General features: G+C 44.1%; 1 protein-coding gene across 1 annotated transcript in view; it reads left to right on the forward strand.

The window, feature by feature from the left end:
* The window catches only part of LOC120927692 (adenine phosphoribosyltransferase-like), a 42065-nt gene extending 23617 nt beyond the window's left edge, over nucleotides 1-18448 (forward strand). The window contains exons 5-6 of the mRNA XM_040338520.1: nucleotides 2657-2752; nucleotides 17827-18448. Coding sequence (XP_040194454.1) covers nucleotides 2657-2752; nucleotides 17827-17984 — 254 coding nt within the window. The 3' untranslated portion in view covers nucleotides 17985-18448. The remainder of the gene's footprint in view (nucleotides 1-2656; nucleotides 2753-17826) is intronic.
* The last annotated feature ends 5685 nt before the right edge of the window (nucleotides 18449-24133 follow it).

A 24133-nucleotide genomic window follows, 5' to 3' on the forward strand; every position in this document is an offset into this window, starting at 1 on the left:
GGGCAGACTCGGCTCCGCTCGCAGACACGTCCTGTGCGTTCTCTACGTCCTTTACGCGAGAGGAGCCGAGCCTGCCCGACTATACCCAAGTGTACTGCGCTTGGTATATGTCGGCGGAGTGGTTCAAACACAGCGCGGGAAGCGGGGATCGGCTGAAAAACACAGCGGGGACCACGATGGCCGCAGAAGGACGCCAGACCAGACGAGGCCGCCGATGGACGCGATGAGGGGCATCCAAACTGTAAGTATTTCTTTTTTTTCCAGGAATTTTCCTTCTAGGTTGGGGGTGCGCGCTATACGCCGGGGCGCGCTATAGGAAGATAAATACGGTAGCTTATAGAAAAAAAAAAAAGCATATTCTGTACATCTCTAATGCATGCACATTTCATCATGCTTTGTCTCTCTTTAAAATACTGTAAGCACAAAAAAAAAAAGGCGATCCTACCAGTAGTCCAATGTGCGCATACATTTTTGTACTGTGTTGAAATACTAAGCAGTGGTATCAGCCCTGCCCAATTCACCAGTCCTGTAGTTCATGTGGACTGCAGAAAACCTCCCCCATACTATGGTGATGAAGAAAAGTTGTTCTGTAGTACGCACACTTTCTATTATTGTTTGGCAATACTACTTCTCCATGCTTACAGTTCCCTAGGAAGGGAATTGTGTTACCAGCAAAATCACTGGGTGAAAATAAAGGGGGCGGGGGGAGCTTATTATTATTATTATTATTAATATATATATATATATATAAAAATGTATATGAAAATAAATAGAAAAAAGATGAGTTGCGCTAGGAGTCGCAACTTAATGCGAAAATAATATAAATAAATAAATGCATAAATGAATAAATGAATAAAGTGCTAGTGCAAAAAATAGCAAAAAAAAAAAAAAAAAAAAAGGGATGATGCCCAAACAGTCATGGGAAAAACCTTTCGGGGTAATTACAACAATCTGCTATTTGGGACCAAACGCTTAAAAAACTTTGTTAGTCCATTAGAATTGCATACTAATCAATTGTTAGGCAGTCCAAAAAGAGAGGGGAAATCAACAGCAGAACCCCAAAACATATGAATGTCCAAATAGATGGGCAAAAAACAGTTGCAGAGTAATAAAATGATCCAAATATTGAACAGCCTCTGGTCTCTGGTCAGAAGAAACATATATTCCCACCGAGAGGTAAGTAAGGGTGTGCTCTTACCAGATCCACGATCATAAAAAGCGTGTCGATCCACTCAGGTCATGGAGAAAACTCGGTCACAGCTGACAGGCAGAATATCCTCTCCAATGTGTTTAACGGCTCCACGTCCATCCGGCGAACCAGGGGAAGAAATAGGCTCAGAATGTGAAGTACCGTCAAATATTTATTAAAAATTGTGCAACATATACACAGCGGTACATATAATTTAAAATTGCCGGCTAAAACAAGCAAACAGATACAAATAAAAAACGTGCGCCCGTGCATCCGGGGTCACGTAAAACGCAATGACGTTCGGTGCGTGGCTCCGCCCTGATCGATTTCACCACAGATGGCGTTGTCAAAGGGCACTTTGACAACGCCATCTGTGGTGAAATCGATCAGGGCGGAGCCACGCACCGAACGTCATTGCGTTTTACGTGACCCCGGATGCACGGGCGCACGTTTTTTATTTGTATCTGTTTGCTTGTTTTAGCCAGGAATTTTAAATTATATGTACCGCTGTGTATATGTTGCACAATTTTTAATAAATATTTGACGGTACTTCACATTCTGAGCCTATTTCTTCCCCTGGTTCGCCGGATGGACGTGGAGCCGTTAAACACATTGGAGAGGATATTCTGCCTGTCAGCTGTGACCGAGTTTTCTCCATGACCTGAGTGGATCGACACGCTTTTTATGATCGTGGATCTGGTAAGAGCACACCCTTACTTACCTCTCGGTGGGAATATATGTTTCTTCTGACCAGAGACCAGAGGCTGTTCAATATTTGGATCATTTTATTACTCTGCAACTGTTTTTTGCCCATCTATTTGGACATTCATATGTTTTGGGGTTCTGCTGTTGATTTCCCCTCTCTTTTTGGACTGCCTAACAATTGATTAGTATGCAATTCTAATGGACTAACAAAGTTTTTTAAGCGTTTGGTCCCAAATAGCAGATTGTTGTAATTACCCCGAAAGGTTTTTCCCATGACTGTTTGGGCATCATCCCTTTTTTTTTTTTTTTTTTTGCTATTTTTTGCACTAGCACTTTATTCATTTATTCATTTATGCATTTATTTATTTATATTATTTTCGCATTAAGTTGCGACTCCTAGCGCAACTCATCTTTTTTCTTTTTACTTTTTGCGTGTATATCACATGTTTAGCGTTGCTGCTGGAATTACTCACTATTTATTTATTCACTTATCCATTTGAAATTCATTTATATTCATTCTCCTAGCGCGAGGAAAACCCCCCCTCTTTCCTTTATATGAAAATAAATGAATGCAGCCACCACATTTGTGGCTTTTGGGTTTAGATACAATTAACAATTTGTTCTGGAGATGAGTCGAAACGTTGGCATGTATTGTTAGTAGGTCTCATGTTGCGTTTGTGTGTGTTTTTTTTATTATTTTTTTTTTTTACGTCAGAATTAGTCTGTAATGTATAGTGAGTATTTTGCATTTGGTTGTATTAGGTCTACGTATACTATTGGTAGATCAGTGGATTGAAACTGGAGGAACCATGAGGGCTGCTATCAAATTGGTGGAAGAACAAGGTGGAGTTGTTGCAGGTAAGAGATGGAATAAGTATAATTGCTACTTACAGACAAAAATGTGACTCTTGGAAAAGGTATTGTTTCCTGGATAATACCAAAGTACAGTATGTTAAATTTGACTAATGCCATGGTAACAGGATTTGTACATGGATTTAGTACAAATGTCTTGTTCTTGATGTGCTCTTAGGGAAACTATAGAGAATTTTCCGTAATCGCATGATTTAATACTGGAATTTTTTTATGCACATTTTCACATAAATGTAATGTCCTATTTCCTTTGCATTACATATGTAGATGGGTAGATTCCTCCTTCTGCATATATATACTTTTCATTGCTGTCACTCTGCTTTCCATGATAAAATCTCACCCACTGCAAGGTTCAGGTAGGGTTGCCACCTTTTTCTTCAAGCTAAACCCGAACACTTTAACAGCACACAGAAAATGTTCCCCTTTCCTTAGAGACTCCCCTATTAGAACAAAGTCCCCTTATATCAACTCCCCAATTAGATTAAAGTCCCCCATTAGATGAAGAGTCCATTTATATCAGTGTGAAGTATGGTAGCTGCGCTGTGGGGGAGGGAATGGGAAGGTGGAAATGAAAAGGGAATGCGAAGTAAAGGGATCGTGGGTGAACTTAAACAGTGAGATAATTTTATATATATATATATATATATATATATATATATATATATATATATATAATCTGTATATCTGATGATACTACAATGAACAATACAGATGAAAATGAACACACACCTATAATCCTGTAAATATTTAACAGTGACAATACAAAGTAAAATGGCTACTACATATACAAACACCAAAAATAGCATAAAATAAGTGGGGAAAAAAAGAAAAGAAAACCAAAATTGCACAAATGAAATCTTCAGTGATGACACCTCCTGATGTGCTGGCAGCTCACCTCACGGCTGCTTATCCAAACAGCTAACCGAGATCCTGATCGCAGCTGGATGTGTGGGCTGATAAAACACCTCCTCCTGACTCCCTCCTAAGACAGCTCTCAGAGGCCAATGTGTGTCATGGAAAAGAAGATATATGCAAGGCATATAGCGTGACACTGAGGGTACCTCGAACAGGTAAAGATTTGAGAAAATGCACTCACATGAATGGACAGCGGGCATAAATCCACGAGTGCCGAATTCGTATCCCCCTCAGAGTGTCAGCTATACAAGTGAGAGTGTGATCTGATCCTCATACGTCCAAATGACAAAGCTCAATGTATCATGGGAGTATTAAGAAGAGCGAAAAAGAGACCATAGCGTGACTCCATATAATGGATACATTTTATAAAAAACTCACATTTGGGTAGTGAAGTAAAATAAAACATCCACGAGCGCCAAACTCATATTAAAACTTCAGACTCTGTCTGTACCCGGTGCTCCCTTTATATCAGTGCCCCGCTCTAAAGACCCCCCCCCCCCCCCATTAGATCTGGAATCCCCCTTTCACATCTAAGTGAAAGATCAGGAGTCGACTCATCACATCAGGAGTCCCCCTTCATCAAGTCCCCCTTTACATTGGTATTCCCCTATACATCAGGTGTCACCCTTTATATTAGGAGCTCTGTACTGGGCATCAATGGTCCCCTTATCAGATCAGAGTCCCCCATTACATCAGGAGTCCCTTCACAACAGAGTCATCTCTCATATCAGCAGGGGCCCTTTATATCAGTACCTCCTCTTGTATCAAGGGCCCCTTTACATCAGGAGCCCTCCTTTACTTCAGGAGCCCTCCTTTACTTCAGGAGCCCTCCTTTACTTCAGGAGCCCTCCTTTACTTCAGGAGCCCTCCTTTACTTCAGGAGCCCTCCTTTACATCAGGAGCCCTCCTTTACATCAGGAGCCCTCCTTTAAATCAAGAGTCCCTCTTTCAAACCTCCCTTTACATTAGTAGTCGTCTTTACATCAGTATACCAGTGTGACAGGAGGGGGCGCAGAATGTGACAGAAGGGGGTTCAGTGTGACAGGAGGAGTTGCACAGAGTGACAGAGGAGGGGGGAAAGAGTGACTGTAGGACACACACTATACACTGGGCACTGTGTAGAAAAGTCAGGAACCTGCTGTTGCTGTGTACAGCCTAAGACCCCTTTTACACTGAGGCGCTTTGCAGGTGCTATAGCGCTAAAAATAGCGCCTGCAAAGCTCCCTGAAAAAGCCGCTCCAGTGTGAAAGCCCGAGGGCTTTCACACTGGAGCAGTGCACTGGCAGGACGGTAAAAAAAATCATGCTAGCTGCAATTTTGAGGCGCTGTAGGAGAGCCCCTGCCCATTGAAATCCCATTGAAATCAATGGGCAGCGCCGTCGAACCAGCAGCGCTTTGTAGGCGGTTTAAACCCTTTCTCTGCCACTATGGGGTTGAAAGTGCCCCGCTAGCGGCCAAATAGGGCTCTTAGAGCAGCAGAGGACTCTCTTACCTTATAAGCTCGACAGGAGCAGCATGGCTGAAGGCAAGACATGGGAGCCGGATTTGGGAGGTGGAGCTACTTTGCACAGAGGTGCAGACGATGAGAGGCACAATCTTGCAGACAGGAGCAGCATGGCTGAAGGCAAGACGCGGGTGCCGAAGTCGGGGGCGGAGATGGGATGCAGAGCTACTCTGCACGGAGAGGTGCAGTGTGGAGAGAGATTATGCTGCCAAGCAAGTATCGCATAGGGTCAGGGTGAAGCGCTTACACAGTATATAAAAGCCTCACCTATACAAACCCCTCAATTCTCACCCATCCTTCATCATCCAGCAACTCATCCCACCTCCCTCTGAATGACACTTTTTCCCACTTCCCCTTCCAACTGACAGCAGTGTGTCCGGGTGTCAGGCACACTGTAAACCAGAAATATGTGTCAAAACCTGGACTGTCCGGGTGAAAACCGGACAGGTGACAACCCTAGGTTCAGGGCTAATTTACCCATGGTGTAGTGACAGGCACTTTACTGTATTGTAAAACAACTGTCCCTGCAAGAACACAAAGAAAACAATTCCTGCGAGTCCCACTCAGACTGCAACGCAGCCTGGAACTGAGCTGCAGCATGCTGCGATAACATACAGAAATGCTGTATTTTAACGCAGCACACAGTATAGGATTGTATGTCACTGACATAAATGAAGTGTACTTTTGTGCACTTCAAATAAAGTTTGTACAATACAAAAAAAATAAAATGAAAGAAGCTGTGTGATGCCCTAAATCTAACAGACAGCTGCCGGAGCACTTTACCTCCATTCCAGTATGTATAGAGCCAAATGCTAGTTTAGGTCTAGGGGACTGGAAAAAGCACTTTTACTTAATTCACCACTCCCACAGGCTCCCTCCACACTGCTAGACTAGTCCCTACATTCTCTTCTCCTGTACACTCTGGCAGTGTAGGTCCTCTAACTTTAAGCGACATAACTTTAATAAAAAAAACAAATGTAACCACTTGCCAACCGGTATGTGTGTGTGTGTGTGTGTGTGTGTGTGTATAATATATAATGCCAGTATGGTGGCCTGAATTTATGGGAGGAGTTTGGGGGGTATTTAAAGCGGAGGTTCACCCTTAAAATGAACTTTTCAGCATCCTTAAACTCCATCCCATTTAAGCATCATAGCGTTGTCAATTTTTTTTTCCAATGGTCCCTTACCTGTACTTTGCTGTGCTTCCGGGTTTTCATCCCAGCGGGGAGTGGGCGTGTCTCTATTTTCCCCGACGGCGCTGTGCATTGTGGGTGCTTTTTGCCTGGTGTTCTTGCAGTGACGTGTGGGCCAATCACAGCACATCAACTGAACTAGCTGCGCGTGTAGTCTCACGCTAGCTGTGCTGTCACATGACGAACTAGTGTAACATCACAGCGGGGCGTGTCCTGTTCAGGACGCCGCCGGCCGTTGTGATGGCAACTGTGCAGTGTTGACGGCGCGACTCGCCGTCAACACTGCGCATGCGCGGGATTACGCGGTGAATGCTGGGACATCAGCATTCGCCGCATCCCGGAAGAAATACAGGAGGGCTTCAAGGTGCCCTCAATGAAGATGGCAATGTTCATGACAACATTTTATAAAATATCCTTTGCTGGCAAAGCGCGATCGTGGCGGCTGCAAGATCGGCACTAGTAAGTGAAGAAATGTGTATTTGAACAGCAGCAGAGTAGTCAGGAAAAAGAAAAACGTTTCCCAGCAGAACCTCCGCTTTAAGCAGACCACTTGCCTATGGTCTTTGCCATTAAGTCACCAGGCTGACTCTTCCCAGCTCACTTTGTGAGTCTTTGTTTCCGAATTCAGTGTGTTGCGGTAGCCCTGTTCGTGTTTTTTTCTTACTCGCTGTCGCAGGTAGTATTCGTAAACATTTCTGGCATCAAGCATAGTTCTTTTCGATTCGTTATGTTCCCCGTTTCATATTTACGTCCTTCGCAGAGGAACTTTCGAATCGTTCGCATGTCTCCGTGCGCATTCTTTACATTTGAACTTCATACCAACCACGAGATTCATTTCTCAGTGCGTCAAAAGCACACACATGGCAAGTCCCAGGCCTTTAATTTCGCTAAATCATTTCATGCACTCTACAACAGATTCGCATCAGATTAATTTCATACATTTGAAAACCGATTCGTACCAGATTAATTTCATACACTCTCTCAGGCACGGTTACAATCATTCATGATTACAGTTCATACCAGGGCTCAAGTCCTGGGGAAAAAAGTGTGGGAACTCCCACCCAAGATCCACTCCCCCACCAAAAAAAAAAAAAAAATGATAAGCTTATATGCATAATTACTAAACCGCATGTTTTAAGCAAGCTCTTTCTAAATCCCGCGATAACTCGCAGCAGACCTCTGCAATGTCTCCTGGGAACAATGACAAAAGCTCCCAGGAGACATTGCGGCATTGAGGAAGTGACGGAATACTCGCACACTGCCCGATGAATTCATATACATGAAGCGGCCAGTAACATAAAGGATTACTAAGGTTCACCTGCCCCTGACAAGTGACTCGAGCTGGGCATCGCCGCTTAGTGAAGGATTGGCTTGGGCGGCTCGGCTGCTCTAGTCCTGCAAAGGGAACTGCGTTCCTGCTGTGAAAAAAGTACAGGGACTCCGTTCCCACGCGTTCCCGCAGGACTTGAGCCCTGGTTCATACCTACATACTCAATTTTCTGCTATCCTTATTTTTGCCTGCCAAAAAGGCTACTTTCTTGCACAATCTGGCCACACACCATTTCTCCAGTGGCACACAATTCGGCCACTCATCATCTCCTGTGGCATACATACAATTGGGCCACTCACCGTTTTTCTGTCTGTCATTTGTCCCTTAGGTCAGTCGAGTTCAGGTTCCATCCTGCACCAGGTTGGACGTTATTTCTTCAGATAAAAAAAATGAAATAAAAATAAAATAAACATACAGGTATCGCACCTTCATCAGGGCCAGTCGCATAGCAGGGATGGGGCAGGTCGTTATAACAGGTAAATAAAGAAAAAATTGACTTTTATATCACTATTACTACAGGTTCCCAATCGACTGAGTTTTTTCGACCTCAACCTGGACTTCGCTACTAGAGCTCCAGCCAGGTGTAGTACACAGGTTCCTCTCTCCTCTCTCACATCATTCTGCAGCATCCCTTCACTAAACGTTTACTTCACATACATGATTTTTGCTGCTCAATGGGCATTGCTTACTGTCATACGTTTCTTTGCATTTCACTTTGTTTTCGAAGGGCAACCCTTCACCTACGCAGACAAGGTCGCCAAACGACTGAGCTTCTTGATAGTGCAAGCATTGGCAGACTGAGCATATGTTACAAACTACAGATCGCAACATTCCTATTTAGACCGTACCAGACCTTAACTTCTCGCCCCAGTACGCCCTGGGGCTCTGGTTTACAGGTTTATGCTAAAAACAGACAGACACCTGAGCTATCGGTAACCTGGCCAGGCACCACCTGGCTCGCCTTGGTTGCAGTGCACTCTTTTGAGTTTTCTAAATTTCCACTCAACAGCGTTCAATGATTCAGAACGCAAACTGGCTTCTTAACTGTGCCTGTCGTTCCTTTTGCTGTCCTCATTTTTTTTCCTCTAAATTTCTGTATACAACTCTGCTCACTATCCTATTCCTACTTCTTCGACTCCTCTTAACACATGCATCCCTGACCCTTTCTTATAGCCAAAGCCATGTCGCATGCCGGCACTGATGACTTCACACCCACCCCTCTCACCCTGCGTGGGTTTAGAGGGGGGCAGCGTGCAGTCCCTCAGGGGATGGACCATCCTCAAGCTCACAGCAGAGCTGAGAAGCAGCGGCATTCCCTACCCTGCTACAGCCAGGAAATCTAAGCTCTTCAGGCTGCTCTCCTCACAGCCAGCTGCAGCGGGGCCGAGCACCCAGCAGGCAGTCAATCTCCATGGCTATTTCCCAGCTTCACTCCATGGTGACCTTATTGTCTACAGTGATCTCTGACGTTCAAACCAGAGTGACAGTACTGGAAGTGCACCCAGCCGCAGCTTTTCCAGTCACGGTCGCTGTTCTGGTCCTGGCACCTCCTCCAGCAGGTACACCAGAGATGAGTCTTGCTATCCTCCCTGTCCATCTTGTCCCAGGCAGCATTAGGAAGGACATCTTGGAAGGCAAGGATGTCAATCTGGCTTCCCTCCTATCTGTCCATGACCTGGCCAAGAATAAGTCATACGCCTTGGGGTACATCTCGGTGGTCCTGAAGTCCAAAGGCCTCAGGCTCAACCGCAAGCTGACAGTCACTGAATTTTGTCTTGGCTTTCAGGATGTTGAGCGACGTCCTTTGCTTGGCCAGCCCCAGCAGGAGGGAAGAGCTGGACCTGTACCTCCACACAGTACAAGAACAGGGGATATTCGTTTTATGACTATCACCGTTCATTTTCGGCTAAATCAGCAGCCAAGCTCATGCAGTTTCAGGCCAGTACAAACTGGGGTATCATCGACACAGAGCTCTTCTGCCGCCACTTTGCCAGTCAGCGCAGAGCGGGGAGCGTAGTCTGACAGTCCTCCACCCATATGGCAAACTGGTGCTCCAATGCAGCCATTAGATGCTCCTAAACTTCCCTTCCGGTACCGGTCAGGGCTTGCCGGCCCCTGCACAACCACTCCAGGTGGACAAGTTGGGACAGTCCATCCTGTCACTTGGGGGAGCATCAATCTGCAATACATTTTAATTATGGCTCATGCAACTATAGCCAATGCCAGCTGCTCCACATTTGTGCGATGTGCTACAGGGCGCATACAAAGTTTTCAAACAACTCAACACATTCTGACTAGTTCGAGTAGATATCTAATGGTTGGGGTTTTACCTCTCCGCATGCCCCACTTCATCAATGGCTGTCTTCCTGATACATGCATTCACATCAGAATTCCACACTGGCCTCATTACCTTACCCCACTCGACTCACGAGTGCAGGAATCTGCTGTCAGCCTCCTTCAATGAACAGGCTATAGACAGTCTATTACAGGACTGGAGGGTTCATCATGACCTGGAGAGTCAACCCTATTGGGCTGGTCAAAGGCAAGTTGTCAAACTTTGGTTAGTGTACGACTTGTCTGCGCCTCATTCTTCCCACATCCCAAGTCTAAATTCCCTAATTCCTTTCAGAGGAATTCTCCCTGAAGTATGCATCAGTTGACCTAGCTATTAAGGCCATTATTGACATAAGTACAGGTGCATGGCTGTCTAAAGCAGACATTTCAGATGCGTTTAAACTTCTGACCATTGAGCCAACCCTCTGGAAAGATTCATATTACTTTGCCACCAAGTTGAATTTCGGCTCTAAAAGCATCCCGTGGATGTTCAATATCTTCGTCCAGTACCTTACCTGGATCTTATTGCACCAGGCCCAGTGCCAGATGGTCATTCATTATCTGGATGACTTTCTGCTCATCAAAGGGCCCGGCCTTCCCCCGGTAGACCTGGACAGACTAAGAGTGGTGTTCGGCAATCTCAACATGCCCATGCTCAAACATAAAGTTCAATGCCTGGCACACTCCATCACCTTTCTAGGCATCGCTCACTCCATGCAGGCCAGCCTACCTCCTGACAAACTGGCCTGAATCAGGTTAATCATTCATGACTTTACCCCTTTTGCAAGGGTGTACTAAAAGACAGCTACAATCCTTGTTACGAATGCTCAATTTTGCCATGAGGATTATTCCTCAGGGGCGGTCTTTCATTTCACGTCTATTGGTTTTCCTTTCTCAGGTGCAAGATCCTGATCAAATTCTCAGGCTGGACCCAGCAGTGATAGTGGATTTAACAATGTAGGATCAGTTCCTTACAAATTGGAACACCATATCTATGTTCATCCCGTCGGCATCAGTTCTGTCACCTCAGGTAGTTACGGATGCCGCAGCCTCTACAGGTCTCGCTCAATTTTTGGTCATCACTGGTTCGCAGGGCCTTGGCCTCCAGAAATTCTTTTAATCCCCGGTTTTACTTAGTCATCATCACTGTTCGAACTGTATCCCATTGTGGCAGCGGCTCAGGTCTGGGGCCATACCTTGACAGGACAAACGATGGTCTTCGCCACAGACAACCTGGATACGGCCAAAATTATAAACAAGGGTAGGTCCAAGTTGCTCCCCATCATGTTTTTTCCACGCAGGCTGGTGCAGTTGTCCCTGCATCGCCAATTTAATGGTCGCTGCACGTATATTCTGGGCAAGTGCAATGTCGCAGCAGAGGCACTGTCCCCCTTTCAACTTTATTTAATTCTTTCAGCTGAAACGCAGAGCTGACCCAACAACTACTCCAATCCCACCTTAGTCTCAGCTGATGATGGATTAAAGCCACACCTTCTCATTAGTCAGTCATTGTTCCGCAACACACTCAAGACCTATCGCACAGCTTGGAACGCCTACTGCAGATTTCTAGCTTTGTGCCCCAGAGCAACGACAGGTGACATTAAGCACAGCCTGGCCTTCATATCGTATTGCCACACGCAGCTGGCTTTCTCATATCACCGTCAGGTTATACTTAGCCGGCATTCAGCATTTCTTGTCCTTACAGGATCCTGGGAAAGCTTCCTTATTCGCAACCCATACAGTCAAATCTATCCTACGCGGCATCCAGAAACGGCAGCCCATAGCCCACTGCAAATGCTTACCCATCACAAGTGCCATCTTTAGGGACATGTCGACCATCCTTCCATGTTCCCTGTTTGGGCTTCTAAGCAGCCTGGTCAAACAAGTGGTCATGTACCTGGCCTTCTACGACTTGCTGCAGCCTAGTAAGTTTAACTTTAGTGGCACCGGCAGCCAGATAGGTGGTGCAGACACCACCTGGCTTGCTTTCGAGATCATTTTGTTCTTCACCTCATAGTTTCCAAAACCCAACAAGCCAGCCCTGTGATCGTCCATCAGGCTCTTTCAAACCAACGTCTGGTGCCCAGTAGCAATTCTCAACCGGTTACTATCTCGCCTACCCAGCAAATCAAACTTTAGCCGTTCATACCTTTTCCGACCAGCCTCCTGAGTGCTAGCCAATTCATCAGGCACATTTAGAATCCTACTGGTTAACCTAGGCCTTGACCCTGGCCGGTACTCCGGACACTCCTTCTGGATCGGGGCAGCCTCAGCAGCATCTCGGCATGGAGTACCAGACCATGTCAGTAAGAAATTGGGCAGGTGGAAATCCGCCTGCTTCGCTCGTTATACTCTGAACCCTTAAGTAGAAATGGCACAAGCTTTTACCAAACTTGCTCAATAAAAGTCACAAAACCAAAAAGCGTTCCTTATCTGTACAATTTATTTTTTTGACCCCTTTTCTTAGCATGCAAACCAGGGCACACCTCAGGTCTATGTTAAATCTTGTGCCAGGTTGGTTCATATCTGTCTTGGTCAAAGGGGCTTCGACCATACAGGGAGTGCAGAATTATTAGGCAAATGAGTATTTTGACCACATCATCCTCTTTATGCATGTTGTCTTACTCCAAGCTGTATAGGCTTGAAAGCCTACTACCAATTAAGCATATTAGGTGATGTGCATCTCTGTAATGAGAAGGTGTGTGGTCTAATGACATCAACACCCTATATCAGGTGTGCATAATTATTAGTCAACTTCCTTTCCTTTGGCAAAATGGGTCAAAAGAAGGACTTGACAGGCTCAGAAAAGTCAAAAATAGTGAGATATCTTGCAGAGGGATGCAGCACTCTTAAAATTGCAAAGTTTCTAAAGCGTGATCATCGAACAATCAAGCGTTTCATTCAAAATAGTCAACAGGGTCGCAAGAAGCGTGTGGAAAAACCAAGGCGCAAAATAACTGCCCATGAACTGAGAAAAGTCAAGCGTGCAGCTGCCAAGATGCCACTTGCCACCAGTTTGGCCATATTTCAGAGCTGCAACATCACTGGAGTGCCCAAAAGCACAAGGTGTGCAATACTCAGAGACATGGCCAAGGTAAGAAAGGCTGAAAGACGACCACCACTGAACAAGACACACAAGCTGAAACGTCAAGACTGGGCCAAGAGATATCTCAAGACTGATTTTTCTAAGGTTTTATGGACTGATGAAATGAGAGTGAGTCTTGATGGGCCAGATGGATGGGCCCCGTGGCTGGATTGGTAAAGGGCAGAGAGCTCCAGTCCGACTCAGACGCCAGCAAGGTGGAGGTGGAGTACTGGTTTGGGCTGGTATCATCAAAGATGAGCTTGTGGGGCCTTTTCGGGTTTAAGATGGAGTCAAGCTCAACTCCCAGTCCTACTGCCAGTTTCTGGAAGACACCTTCTTCAAGCAGTGGTACAGGAAGAAGTCTGCATCCTTCAAGAAAAACATGATTTTCATGCAGGACAATGCTCCATCACACGCGTCCAAGTACTCCACAGCGTGGCTGGCAAGAAAGGGTATAAAAGAAGAAAAACTAATGACATGGCCTCCTTGTTCACCTGATCTGAACCCCATTGAGAACCTGTGGTCCATCATCAAATGTGAGATTTACAAGGAGGGAAAACAGTACACCTCTCTGAACAGTGTCTGGGAGGCTGCGGTTGCTGCTGCACGCAATGTTGATGGTGAACAGATCAAAACACTGACAGAATCCATGGATGGCAGGCTTTTGAGTGTCCTTGCAAAGAAAGGTGGCTATATTGGTCACTGATTTGTTTTTGTTTTGTTTTTGAATGTCAGAAATGTATATTTGTGAATGTTGAGATGTTATATTGGTTTCACTGGTAAAAATAAATAATTGAAATGGGTATATATATTTTTTTTGTTAAGTTGCCTAATAATTATGCACAGTAATAGTCACCTGCACACACAGATATCCCCCTAAAATAGCTAAAACTAAAAACAAACTAAAAACTACTTCCAAAAATATTCAGCTTTGATATTAATGAGTTTTTTGGGTTCATTGAGAACATGGTTGTTGTTCAATAATAAAATTAATCCTCAAAAATACAACTTGCCTAATAATTCTGCACTCCCTGTAAATAAAAAATGTAGATCTCTATCTCAGTTGTGCTCATAAGTTTACATATCCTGGCAGAATTTTATGATTTCTTAGCCATTTTTCATAGAATATGAATGATAACACAAAAACTTTTTTCACTCATGGTTAGTGCTTGGCTGAAGCCATTTATTATCAATCACCTGTATTTACTCTTTTTAAATTGTAATGGCAACAGAAACTACCTAAATGACCCTGATCAAAAGTTTATAGTCCAGTTCTTAATACGGTGTATTGCCCCCTTTAACATCAGTGACAGCTTGAAATATTTTGCGGTATTTGTGGATGAGGATCTTTATCTTCTCAGATGGTAAAGCTGCCCATTCCTCTTGGCAAAATGACTCCAGTTCCTGTAAATTCTTGGGCTGTCTTGCATGAACTGCACGTTTTGAGATCTCCCCAGAGAGGCTCAATGATATTGAGGCCTGGAGACTAAGATGGCCACTCCAAAACCTTCACTTAATTCTTCTGTAGCCAATGACAGGTCGACTTGGCCTTGTGTTTTGGATCATTGTCATGTTGGAATGTCCAGGTATGTCCCATGTGCAGCTCCCTGGCTGATGAGCGCAAATGTTCCTGCAGTATTTTTTGATAACTGCTTTCATCTTGCCATCAATTTTGACAAAATTGCGTTTTGTAGCTCACAAATCCCCAAAACATCAGCGATTCACCTCCGTGTTTCACAGTAGGAATGGTGTACTTTTCATTATAGGCCTTGTTGACTCCTCTCCAAATGTAGCATTTATGGTTGTGGTCAAAAAGCTAAATTTTGGTCTCGTCACTCCAAATGACTTTGTGCCAGAAGGTTTGAGGCTTGTCGCTGTGTTTGACGTATTGTTAGTGGGATACTTTTGTGGAATTTGCGTAGAAGTAGCTTTCTTCTGGCGACTCGCCCATGCAGCCCATCTTTCCTCATGTGCCTCCTTATTGTGCATCTTGAAACAGCCACACCACATGTTTTCAGAGAGACCTGAAGTTATTTGTGGGTTTTTCTTTTCATCCCAAACTATTTTCCTGGCAGTTTTGGCTGAAATTTTAGTTGGTCTACCTGACCATTGTTTGGTTTCAACAGAACCCCCTCATTTTCCACTTCTTGATTAGAGTTTGAACGCAGCTGATTGGAATTCCTGATTCCTTGAATATCTCTTTTATACTGCTTTCTTGTTTTATACAGTTCAACTACCTTTTTCCCGCAGATCCTTTGACAATTCTTTTGCTTTGCCTATGACTCAGAATCCAGAAACGTCAGTGCAGCACTGAATGAAAGATGCAAGGGTCTGTCAGTCCAGAAACTCATTGACCTTTTTCACACAGATCACAGGTGAGGATGGTTACATTTTTAATAGCCATCCAAACCCCTTTGTGTCAACTTGTATGCATGTTATTAGGTCAAAATCACCAGGATATGTAAACTTTTGATCAGGGTCATTTGGGTAGTTTCTGTTATGATTTAAAAAGAGTAAACACAGTTGATTGATAATGGATGGCATCACCCAACCATGAGTGAAAGAAAAGTTTTTGTGTATTATTCATATCCCCTGAAAAATTGCCAAGAAATAAAGTGTGTGTGTGTGTGTGTGTGTATGTGTGTATGTATGTGTGTGTGTGTATATGTGTGTGTATATATATATATATATATATATATATATATATATATATATATATATATATATATATATATATATATATATATATATATATACATATAAACATTTTTTTTCATTTTTAACCCACTGGTGCAGTTTTATATCAGAAGAAAGAAGTCTTCTTCTAATCGCACCAGTTTCTCTCCCAGATTCTCCACCTCTGAGCTGGAGAATCTGGGAAGAAGATGTTTCAGAGTAATGGCCAGTAAGCGCTTCAGATCTCACTTTCATAAACTGGCCATTTGAGACAGAACGGTTGTGTGCTGCGATGAAGAGCTGAGAACATGTCCTCTGTGCCTGGACCGACACCCGGCTCAGCTTCTCAGTAAGCGCCCGTCCACAACCCAGCACTCCAGTGAGCGTGGGGGGGGGGGGGGCAGAGCAGAGAGCGGCTGACTGATAGTCTTCCACTCTCTGCTCTGGGCAGAGCGAATTGCGTTGCTCGGCTCTCAGTGCAGAGGTGCCAGGGGACAGATGCAGCATCAGACCGATGCTGCATCCACCAAGGTAAGTACAAATCAAAAACAAGCTTGATTCCCATACTTCTCTATTAAGCCGGCCATAGATGGTTAGTAGTAATCTCGTACGGTTCAGCAGGGACCGGACGAGATTGGAACCATGCATGGGCAGGCTGAATGTACCCAAGTTGATCCATCTATCAACTTGGCTACAGCCAGCCTGCCGGATTTTACATGCAATTTATTGGTAGCGACTGTTATAGCTGCTAGCAATAATCACTGTATTTTCCAGGTGTGGATGGGCTCCGTCTATGGCCGAAATAATTCACGAAAATATAGGCATTGGTGACTCATCCAAGGCAGTCAGAGGTAGGTGACAAAAAGCAATCCTGCATTAGTCACACTAACCAAATCATCTTATCCGATTTGATGGTAGTCATAGATATAATATTAAATACTACTATCTGCATTCCTCTGAATTAATACTGCATATCAAAAAATGGGAGAGAAAAAGAATTGGTCAGAAAGGAATACGGATAAATATGACTGCAATTTATTAATTATCCACATAAAAACACAATAATAACACAAGAAGTGCCAGTATCTCCACAGCACTAGTAAACAGTGTGATAGACTCTTTCATTTGCATTCCTTTTTGTATATGAAGCAGAAGTGATAAATCCGTGTTTTTGTTATTGTGTCTCTCTCCTCCTTTTGCACATACCTTGCTAAACAGGCAGGCCCAGATTCTCATACATTTACGTTGCTCCTGGGCAGCGTAACGTATGTGATTTACGTTACACCGCCGCAGGTTTACAGGTTTACAGCCTGATTCTCAGAACACTTACCTGTAAACTTGCGGCGGTGTATCGTTAAATCGCTCGGCGCAAGCCCGTCCAATTCAAATGGGGTGGGCACCATTTAAATTAGGCGCGCTCCCGCGCCGAGCGTACTGCGCATGCTCCGTCTGGTAAATTAGCCGACGTGCATTGCGCTAAATGACGTCGCCCTGACGTCAGTTGCTTAGACGTTTACGTAAATGGCGTCCAGCGCCATTCACGGACGTCTTACGCAAACGACATAATTTTTTTTAAATTCGACGCGGGAACGACGGCCATACTTAACATTGGTTGCCCCTCCTAATAGCAGGGGCAACCTCACGCGTCGCGTACGCTACGGAAACGACGTAAATTCTCAGCGTCGACCGCGCGTATGTTCAGGAATCTCGCGTAATTACCTCATTTGCATAGACGATGGGGAAAACGACGATGCGACACCTAGCAGCGGGAAAAAAATTGCTTTTAAGATCTGACAGTGTAAGAGCCTTACGCCTTCAGGTCTAATGGGTATCTATGCGTAACTGATTCTAGGAATCAGTCGCATAGATACCCGGGGCCAAATTAGGATTTACGACGGCGCAAATGGTGTTGCGCCGTCGTAACGCCATTGAGAATGTGGGCCGCAGTCTCATTTGCAATGGATATAAATCTGATTTTAATGCAATGTCCTTGATAATTGTCCCTCATTGTGTCCTTTTCTTAAGGTGTTGCTACCATTTGTATTGAAGACAGTGAAGGAGGCAGATGGGTGAAAGAAAATTACAAATGTTCCGATTGTGTTCCCGATGACCTCAGAAGCCAGTTCAATGGGCATTTCCTGGACAGCTTTAATGCCTTCAACAGCCAGCATATGAAAAATTAATTATCTGTCCATTACTGGACAATGCAGAAGGAAGGCTTAATCTAGCATATCTGAGATAAGCAGATCTATTTTCATAGAATGTGAACTCAATCTAGATTACAATGAATATTATATGTTCTAATGCATGTAAATCTATGCTATGATGTCAAAGCTGCAGTTTATTCTCCCAATGCAATCAGTCCTAACTGAAAAGATTATGGATTTCAAAGAGAACCAGTTATGTTTGCAGCTCAATTGTACCTACTGGGTAGAGTGAGGCATGAGGAGATGTTGGTGTTGCAGCACCAGGTGCTGTGTACTGAAAAGGTTAGCGAGAACCAGAATAATAAAAATTCTGCGTTAATGTGGGTAATAGAGGTAAAAAAAAATGTCTGCTGCTTACCCCACTAAGTGAAGTAATGAATAGACAGGGGAGGGGTTAATGGCGCTGCCAGCAGCGAGAAATTGTATATAGTTACTCAAATAAATAATTAATCTACTACTCCTAATAAATATTTATACAAATTCATCAGTGTGATTTATAAAAAGTGCAATGTGCTTGAAAGTGCAAAAAAAAAAAATGACCATCAATTAATTCATAAGGTAAAGATGAACACATATTCATAAAATGAACGCATAATATATATACATTATGTTGGTGCAGATGCTTCACAGTCCAAGAAAAAAAACACAGCCAGAATGGCAAAAATATTGGCCCGGATTCAGATACATTTGCGTATCTTTCGGCGGGCGTAGCGTATCTCAGATACACTATGCCACCGTAACTTACAGCGGCAGGTCCCGTATTCAGAAAGAATTTGCGCTGTAAGTTACGGCGGCGTAGTGTAACTGGGCCGGTGTAAGCCCGCCTAATTCAAATGTGGATGATGTGGGCGTGTTTTATTTAAATTACTTGTGACCCCACGTAATTGACGTTTCTTACGAACGGCGCATGCGCCGTCCGTGAACGTTTCCAAGTGCGCATGCTCCAAATTACGCCGCAAACTGTCAATGCTTTCGACGTGAACGTAACTTACGTACAGCCCTATTCGCGAATGACTTACACAAACGACGTAAAATATGACACTGTTCGTACGTTTCCGACGTCTATACCTAACATGACTTACCCCTATTTTTTGAGGGGTAACTTAACGCCGGAAAAAGCCTTACGTAAACGACGTAAAAAAATGCGCCGGGCAGACGTACGTTTCTGAATCAGCGTATCTACCTAATTTGCATATTCGACGCGTAAATATACAGAAGCGCCACCTAGCGGCCAGCGTAAATATGCAACTGAGATACGACGGAGTAAGAGGCTTGCGCCAGTCGGATCTTAGCAAAATTCCGGCGTATCTTGGTTTTCTGAATACAGAAAAAAGATACGCCGGAGCATCCTAGAAGTTACGCGGCGTATCAATAGATGCGCCAGCGTAACTTCTTTCTGAATCTGGGACAGTGTCTCTATATTATAACTTTCAAAGTGACTTGTGCATAAATCAACCACAGCTTCTGTGCAAAAAAGGGGTGAATTCCACTTGTGCTCCCCTCTCCGTTCCACACTCACCAGAAAAGCTGTACCCTTGCAGGGGTAAATCGCATTCAAGCAATCCTGGTTCCAATAGAATATCCTCTTCCACGGGGTGTTGGGTCATATAGTATGTTCACATATGGATGGATGGGAAAGATTGATACTCATAGCGTAAATCCGTAAAAATGTGTTTTATTCAATCAATTAAAATTAGTATCTTTAAAAACATGCACAATCTATAGTGTTAAGGAAACCGTAAAGCCCTGTACACACGATCAGTCCATCCGATGAGAACGGACTGAAGGACCGTTTCATCGGTGTTTCACCTATGGTGTGCCTACACACCATAGGTTAAAGAATCGTTCGGTTCAGAACGCGGTGAGGTAAAACACAACGACCTGCTCAAAAAAACGAAGTTCAATGCTTCCAAGCATGCGTCGACTCGACTCCGAGCATGCGTGGACCTTTAACCGATGCTTTTGCATACTAACCATCGTTTTGACCGATCTGTTAGGCGTCCATCGGTTCAATTTTAAAGCAAGTTCTAAATTTTTGGACCGAAGGATAACTGACCGATGGGGCCCACACACGATCGGTTTGGACCGATGAAAAGGTCTTTCAGTCCGTTTTCATCGGTTTTGACCGACCGTGTGTATGCGGCCTAACAGTGTTGCAGCCGTAGATCTGGTACAGCGTGCGTTCCACAGACGTGAGATTACAAAAACTGGAAGTGACATGATTGCGCTCCAAGCTCCGGCTTAAGCGTTTCGTCATCAGAAGTGGTGCCATCTTGGTGCACCTTGTGTCTTTTATATAGTTTGCGGGATTGCCATAACAACTACAGTTGTATGCAAAAGTTTAGGAACCCCCGACAATTTCCATGATTGTCATTTATAAATATTTGGGTGTTTGGATCAGCAATTTGATATTGATCTATCAAATAACTGAAGGACACAGTAATATTTCAGTAGTGAAATGAGGTTTATTGGATTAACAGAAAATGCGCAATATGCATCAAAACAAAATTAGACAGGTGCATAAATTTGGGCACCCTTGTCATTTTGTTGATTTGAATACCTGTAACTACTTGGCACTAATTTAATTGGAACACACAATTGGTTTGGTGAGCTCATTAAGCCTTCAACTTCATAGACAGGGGCATCCAATGATGAGAAAAGGTATTTAAGGTGGCCAATTGCAAGTTGTTCTCTTTGACTCTCCTCTGAAGAGTGGCAACATGGGGGCCTCAAAACAACTCTCAAATGACCTGAAAACAAAAATTGTTCTACATTATGGTTTAGGGGAAGGCTACAAAAAGTTATCGCAGAGATATAAGCTGTCAGTATCCACTGTGAGGAACATAGTGAGGAAATGTAAGACCACAGGCACAATTCTTGTTAAGGCCAGAAGTGGCAGGCCACAAAATATATTGGAGAGCCAAAGGCGAAGGATGGCGTTATGCAGGGCGGCAAAAGAACACAGCATTCCAAGAAAAACACTTAGGGCCAGATTCTCGTACTTTAGCGGCGGGTGTAGCGTAAGCCATTTACACTACGCCGCCGCAACTTACTGGAGCAAGTGCCGTATTCCTCAAGCACTTGCTCCGCAGTTTGCGGTGGCGTAGTGTAAAAGGCCCGGCGTATCCCCGCGTAATTCAAAGGGGGCGGCTTGTATTTAAATTAAGCGCGCCCCGTGCCGATCGAACTGCGCATGCGCCGGGCTTAAAATAGCCCAGTGCGCATGCTCCAGTTCTCGACAGAAAACGTCAATGACGCCGACGTGTGCGTCATTGACGTAAAGTCGTATTCAAGAACGACTTAGGAAAACGACGTACCCGACGGGAAAAGACGACGCGGACCCGACGCCATACTTAACATGGCATATGGCGGACTGGCGTAAGGTTACCCCTCATATAGCAGGGGTAACCTTACGCAAACGACGTAAGCGACGCAAATTCGTTCGGGAATCGGCGTATCAGGCTCATTTGCATAAACAAATGAGACCTGAATGTAAACGCCACCTAGCATTTAAGATCCGACAGTGCAAGTCACTTACACCTGTCGGATGTTGGCCGTATCTATGCGAAAATGATTCTAGGAATCACTCGCATAGATACCCGGGCCAAAAAACAGAGATACGACGGTGTTTCCTGAGATACACCGTCGTAACTCTGCTGAGAATCTGGCCCATAGTACCCACAGTAAAATTTGGAGGTTCCATCATGCTGTGGGGCTGTGTGATTTGAAGCAGGCTGTCCATACTCGGCAACCATCAAACCTAACTGAACTGGAGATGTTTTGTAAGGAGGAATGGTCCAAAATACATTCATCCAGAATCCAGACACTCATTACAGGCTATAGGAAGCATCTAGAGGCTGTTATTTCTGCTAAAGGAGGCTCTACTAAGTATTGATTTGATTTTTCTGTTGGGGTGCCCAAATTCATGCACCTGTCTAATATCGTTTTGATGCATATTGCACATTTTCTGTTAATTCAATAAACCTCATTTCACTACTGAAATATTACTGTGTCTTTCAGTTATTTGATAGATCAATATCAAATTGCTGATCCAAACACCCAAATATTTATAAATGACAATCATGGAAATTGTCGGGGGTTCCTAAACTTTTGCATACAACTGTAAGCCTGCTAATGGCCACAATAAATGGTAATATGGGATTCTGGCATAACCCATTGTTATGGGACATAGGCTGTATATTTAACTTCAACAGCCCTGAGGCTACAATTCGCACAAGCTCACCAAAATGGGACAATGGAAGATTGGAAAAACATTGCCTGGTCTGTGTCTCGATTTCAGATAGCATGGATCTATCCCGCCTTGTATCAACGGATCAGGCTGGTGGTGGTGTAATGGTGTGGGGGATAATTTCTTGGCACACTTTTGGCCCTTTAGTACCAACTGCGCATCGTTTAAACACCACCACCTACCTGAGTATTGACCTGTCTAAACCAGGCCCCATTCCCCCCCTCACAAAGTGCCAATTGTGGTAGTGAAGGGAATGAGGAGGATGCAATCAAGTGGAAATTCCCCTTTTGGCTGAAGTTCCGCTTTAAGCCAGCCATTCATGGATCAAAACTCCTGCTGAACCAGACAAATTTCGATCCACGTATGGGCAGGCTGGATGTACTTTAACCACTTAAGCCCCGGACCATATTGCTGGTCAAAGACCAGAGCACTTTTTGCGATTCGGCACTGTGGCGCTTTAACTGACAATTGCGTGGTCGTGCGACGTGGCTCCCAAACAAAATTGGCGTTCTTTTTTCCCCACAAATAGAGCTTTCTTTTGGTGGTATTTGATCACCTCTGCGGTTTTTAGTTTTTGCACTATAAACAAAAATAGAGTGTCAATTTTGAAAAAAAATAATATTTTTTACTTTTTACCATAATAAATATCCCCCAAAAATATGTATAAAAAAATATTTTTTCCACAGTTTAGGCCGATAGATTTATTCTTCTACATATTTTTCGTAAAAAAAAAAATCGCAATAAGCGTTTGATTGGCTTGCGCAAAAGTTACAGCGTTTACAAAATAGGGGGTAGTTTTATGGCATTTTTATTAATATTTTTTTTTACTAATAATGGCGGCGATCATCGTTTTTTTCGGTACTGAAACATTATGGCGGACACTTCTGACACATTTTTGGGACCATTGGCATTTTTATAGCGATCAGTGCTATAAAAATGCCACTGGCAGGGAAGGAGTTAACACTAGGGGGCGGGGAAGGGGTTAAGTATGTGCCCTGGGTGTGTTCTAACTGTAGGGGGTGGGGGGTGGACTCACTAGGAGAAATGATTGATCGCTGTTCATACATTGTATGAACAGACGGTCAGGCATTTCTCCCCCTGACAGGACCTGGAGCTCTGTAGGACTGCGGCAGCTGGTCGGCATGTAGTTAAAACAACCAGCCGGTTGTGTTTTTTTTTTAGCTCAATGACTGCCAGCGTCCATAGTCACAAGCAGTGATCACTGCATTTCGATAGCTAGGAAAACTCCTGCTGTCAGAATACATTGGCTCCACATGAGTGAGGCCCCATATTAACACTGAATGTGTTGATGAGTGAATTGTGCATTTTTTTTTTCACTTCAACCCTCTGGCAGTGTGTCAGGGTTATTTTTTTTCTGTCCCATGTGCATGGTGTACAGTTCGGGGGTTGTTTAGCTCAATGTAGCGCTCGCAAGTGAGTAGAGTACACACCAGTTGTGCAAAGCTCCCAACTGTCCCTGATTTCGAGGTACTGTCCCCGATTTGGAACAAAGTCCCTCTTTCCTCCTCATTTGTCCCTCATTGTCCCTGATCTATATAGTTTTATTTAAAATGCACTTTAAAGGGGTTGTAAAGGAATTATTTTTTTCCCTAAATAGCTTCCTTTACCTTAGTGCAGTCCTCCTTCACTTACCTCATCCTTCCATTTGCTTTTAAATGTCCTTATTTCTTCTGAGAAATCCTCACTTCCTGTTCTTCTGTCTGTAACTCCACACAGTAATGTGAGGCTTTCTCCCTGGTGTAGAGAAAACCTCTTGAGGGGGCGAGCAGGAGTGTCAGGACGCCCACTAACACACAGCTCCTTTCTCTATCTGCAAAGTAGAGAGTGTCCTGACCTTCCTGCTCGCCCCCTCCCC

Source organism: Rana temporaria, chromosome 2 (genome assembly GCF_905171775.1).
Source record: "Rana temporaria chromosome 2, aRanTem1.1, whole genome shotgun sequence".
Classification (NCBI taxonomy): domain Eukaryota; kingdom Metazoa; phylum Chordata; class Amphibia; order Anura; family Ranidae; genus Rana; species Rana temporaria.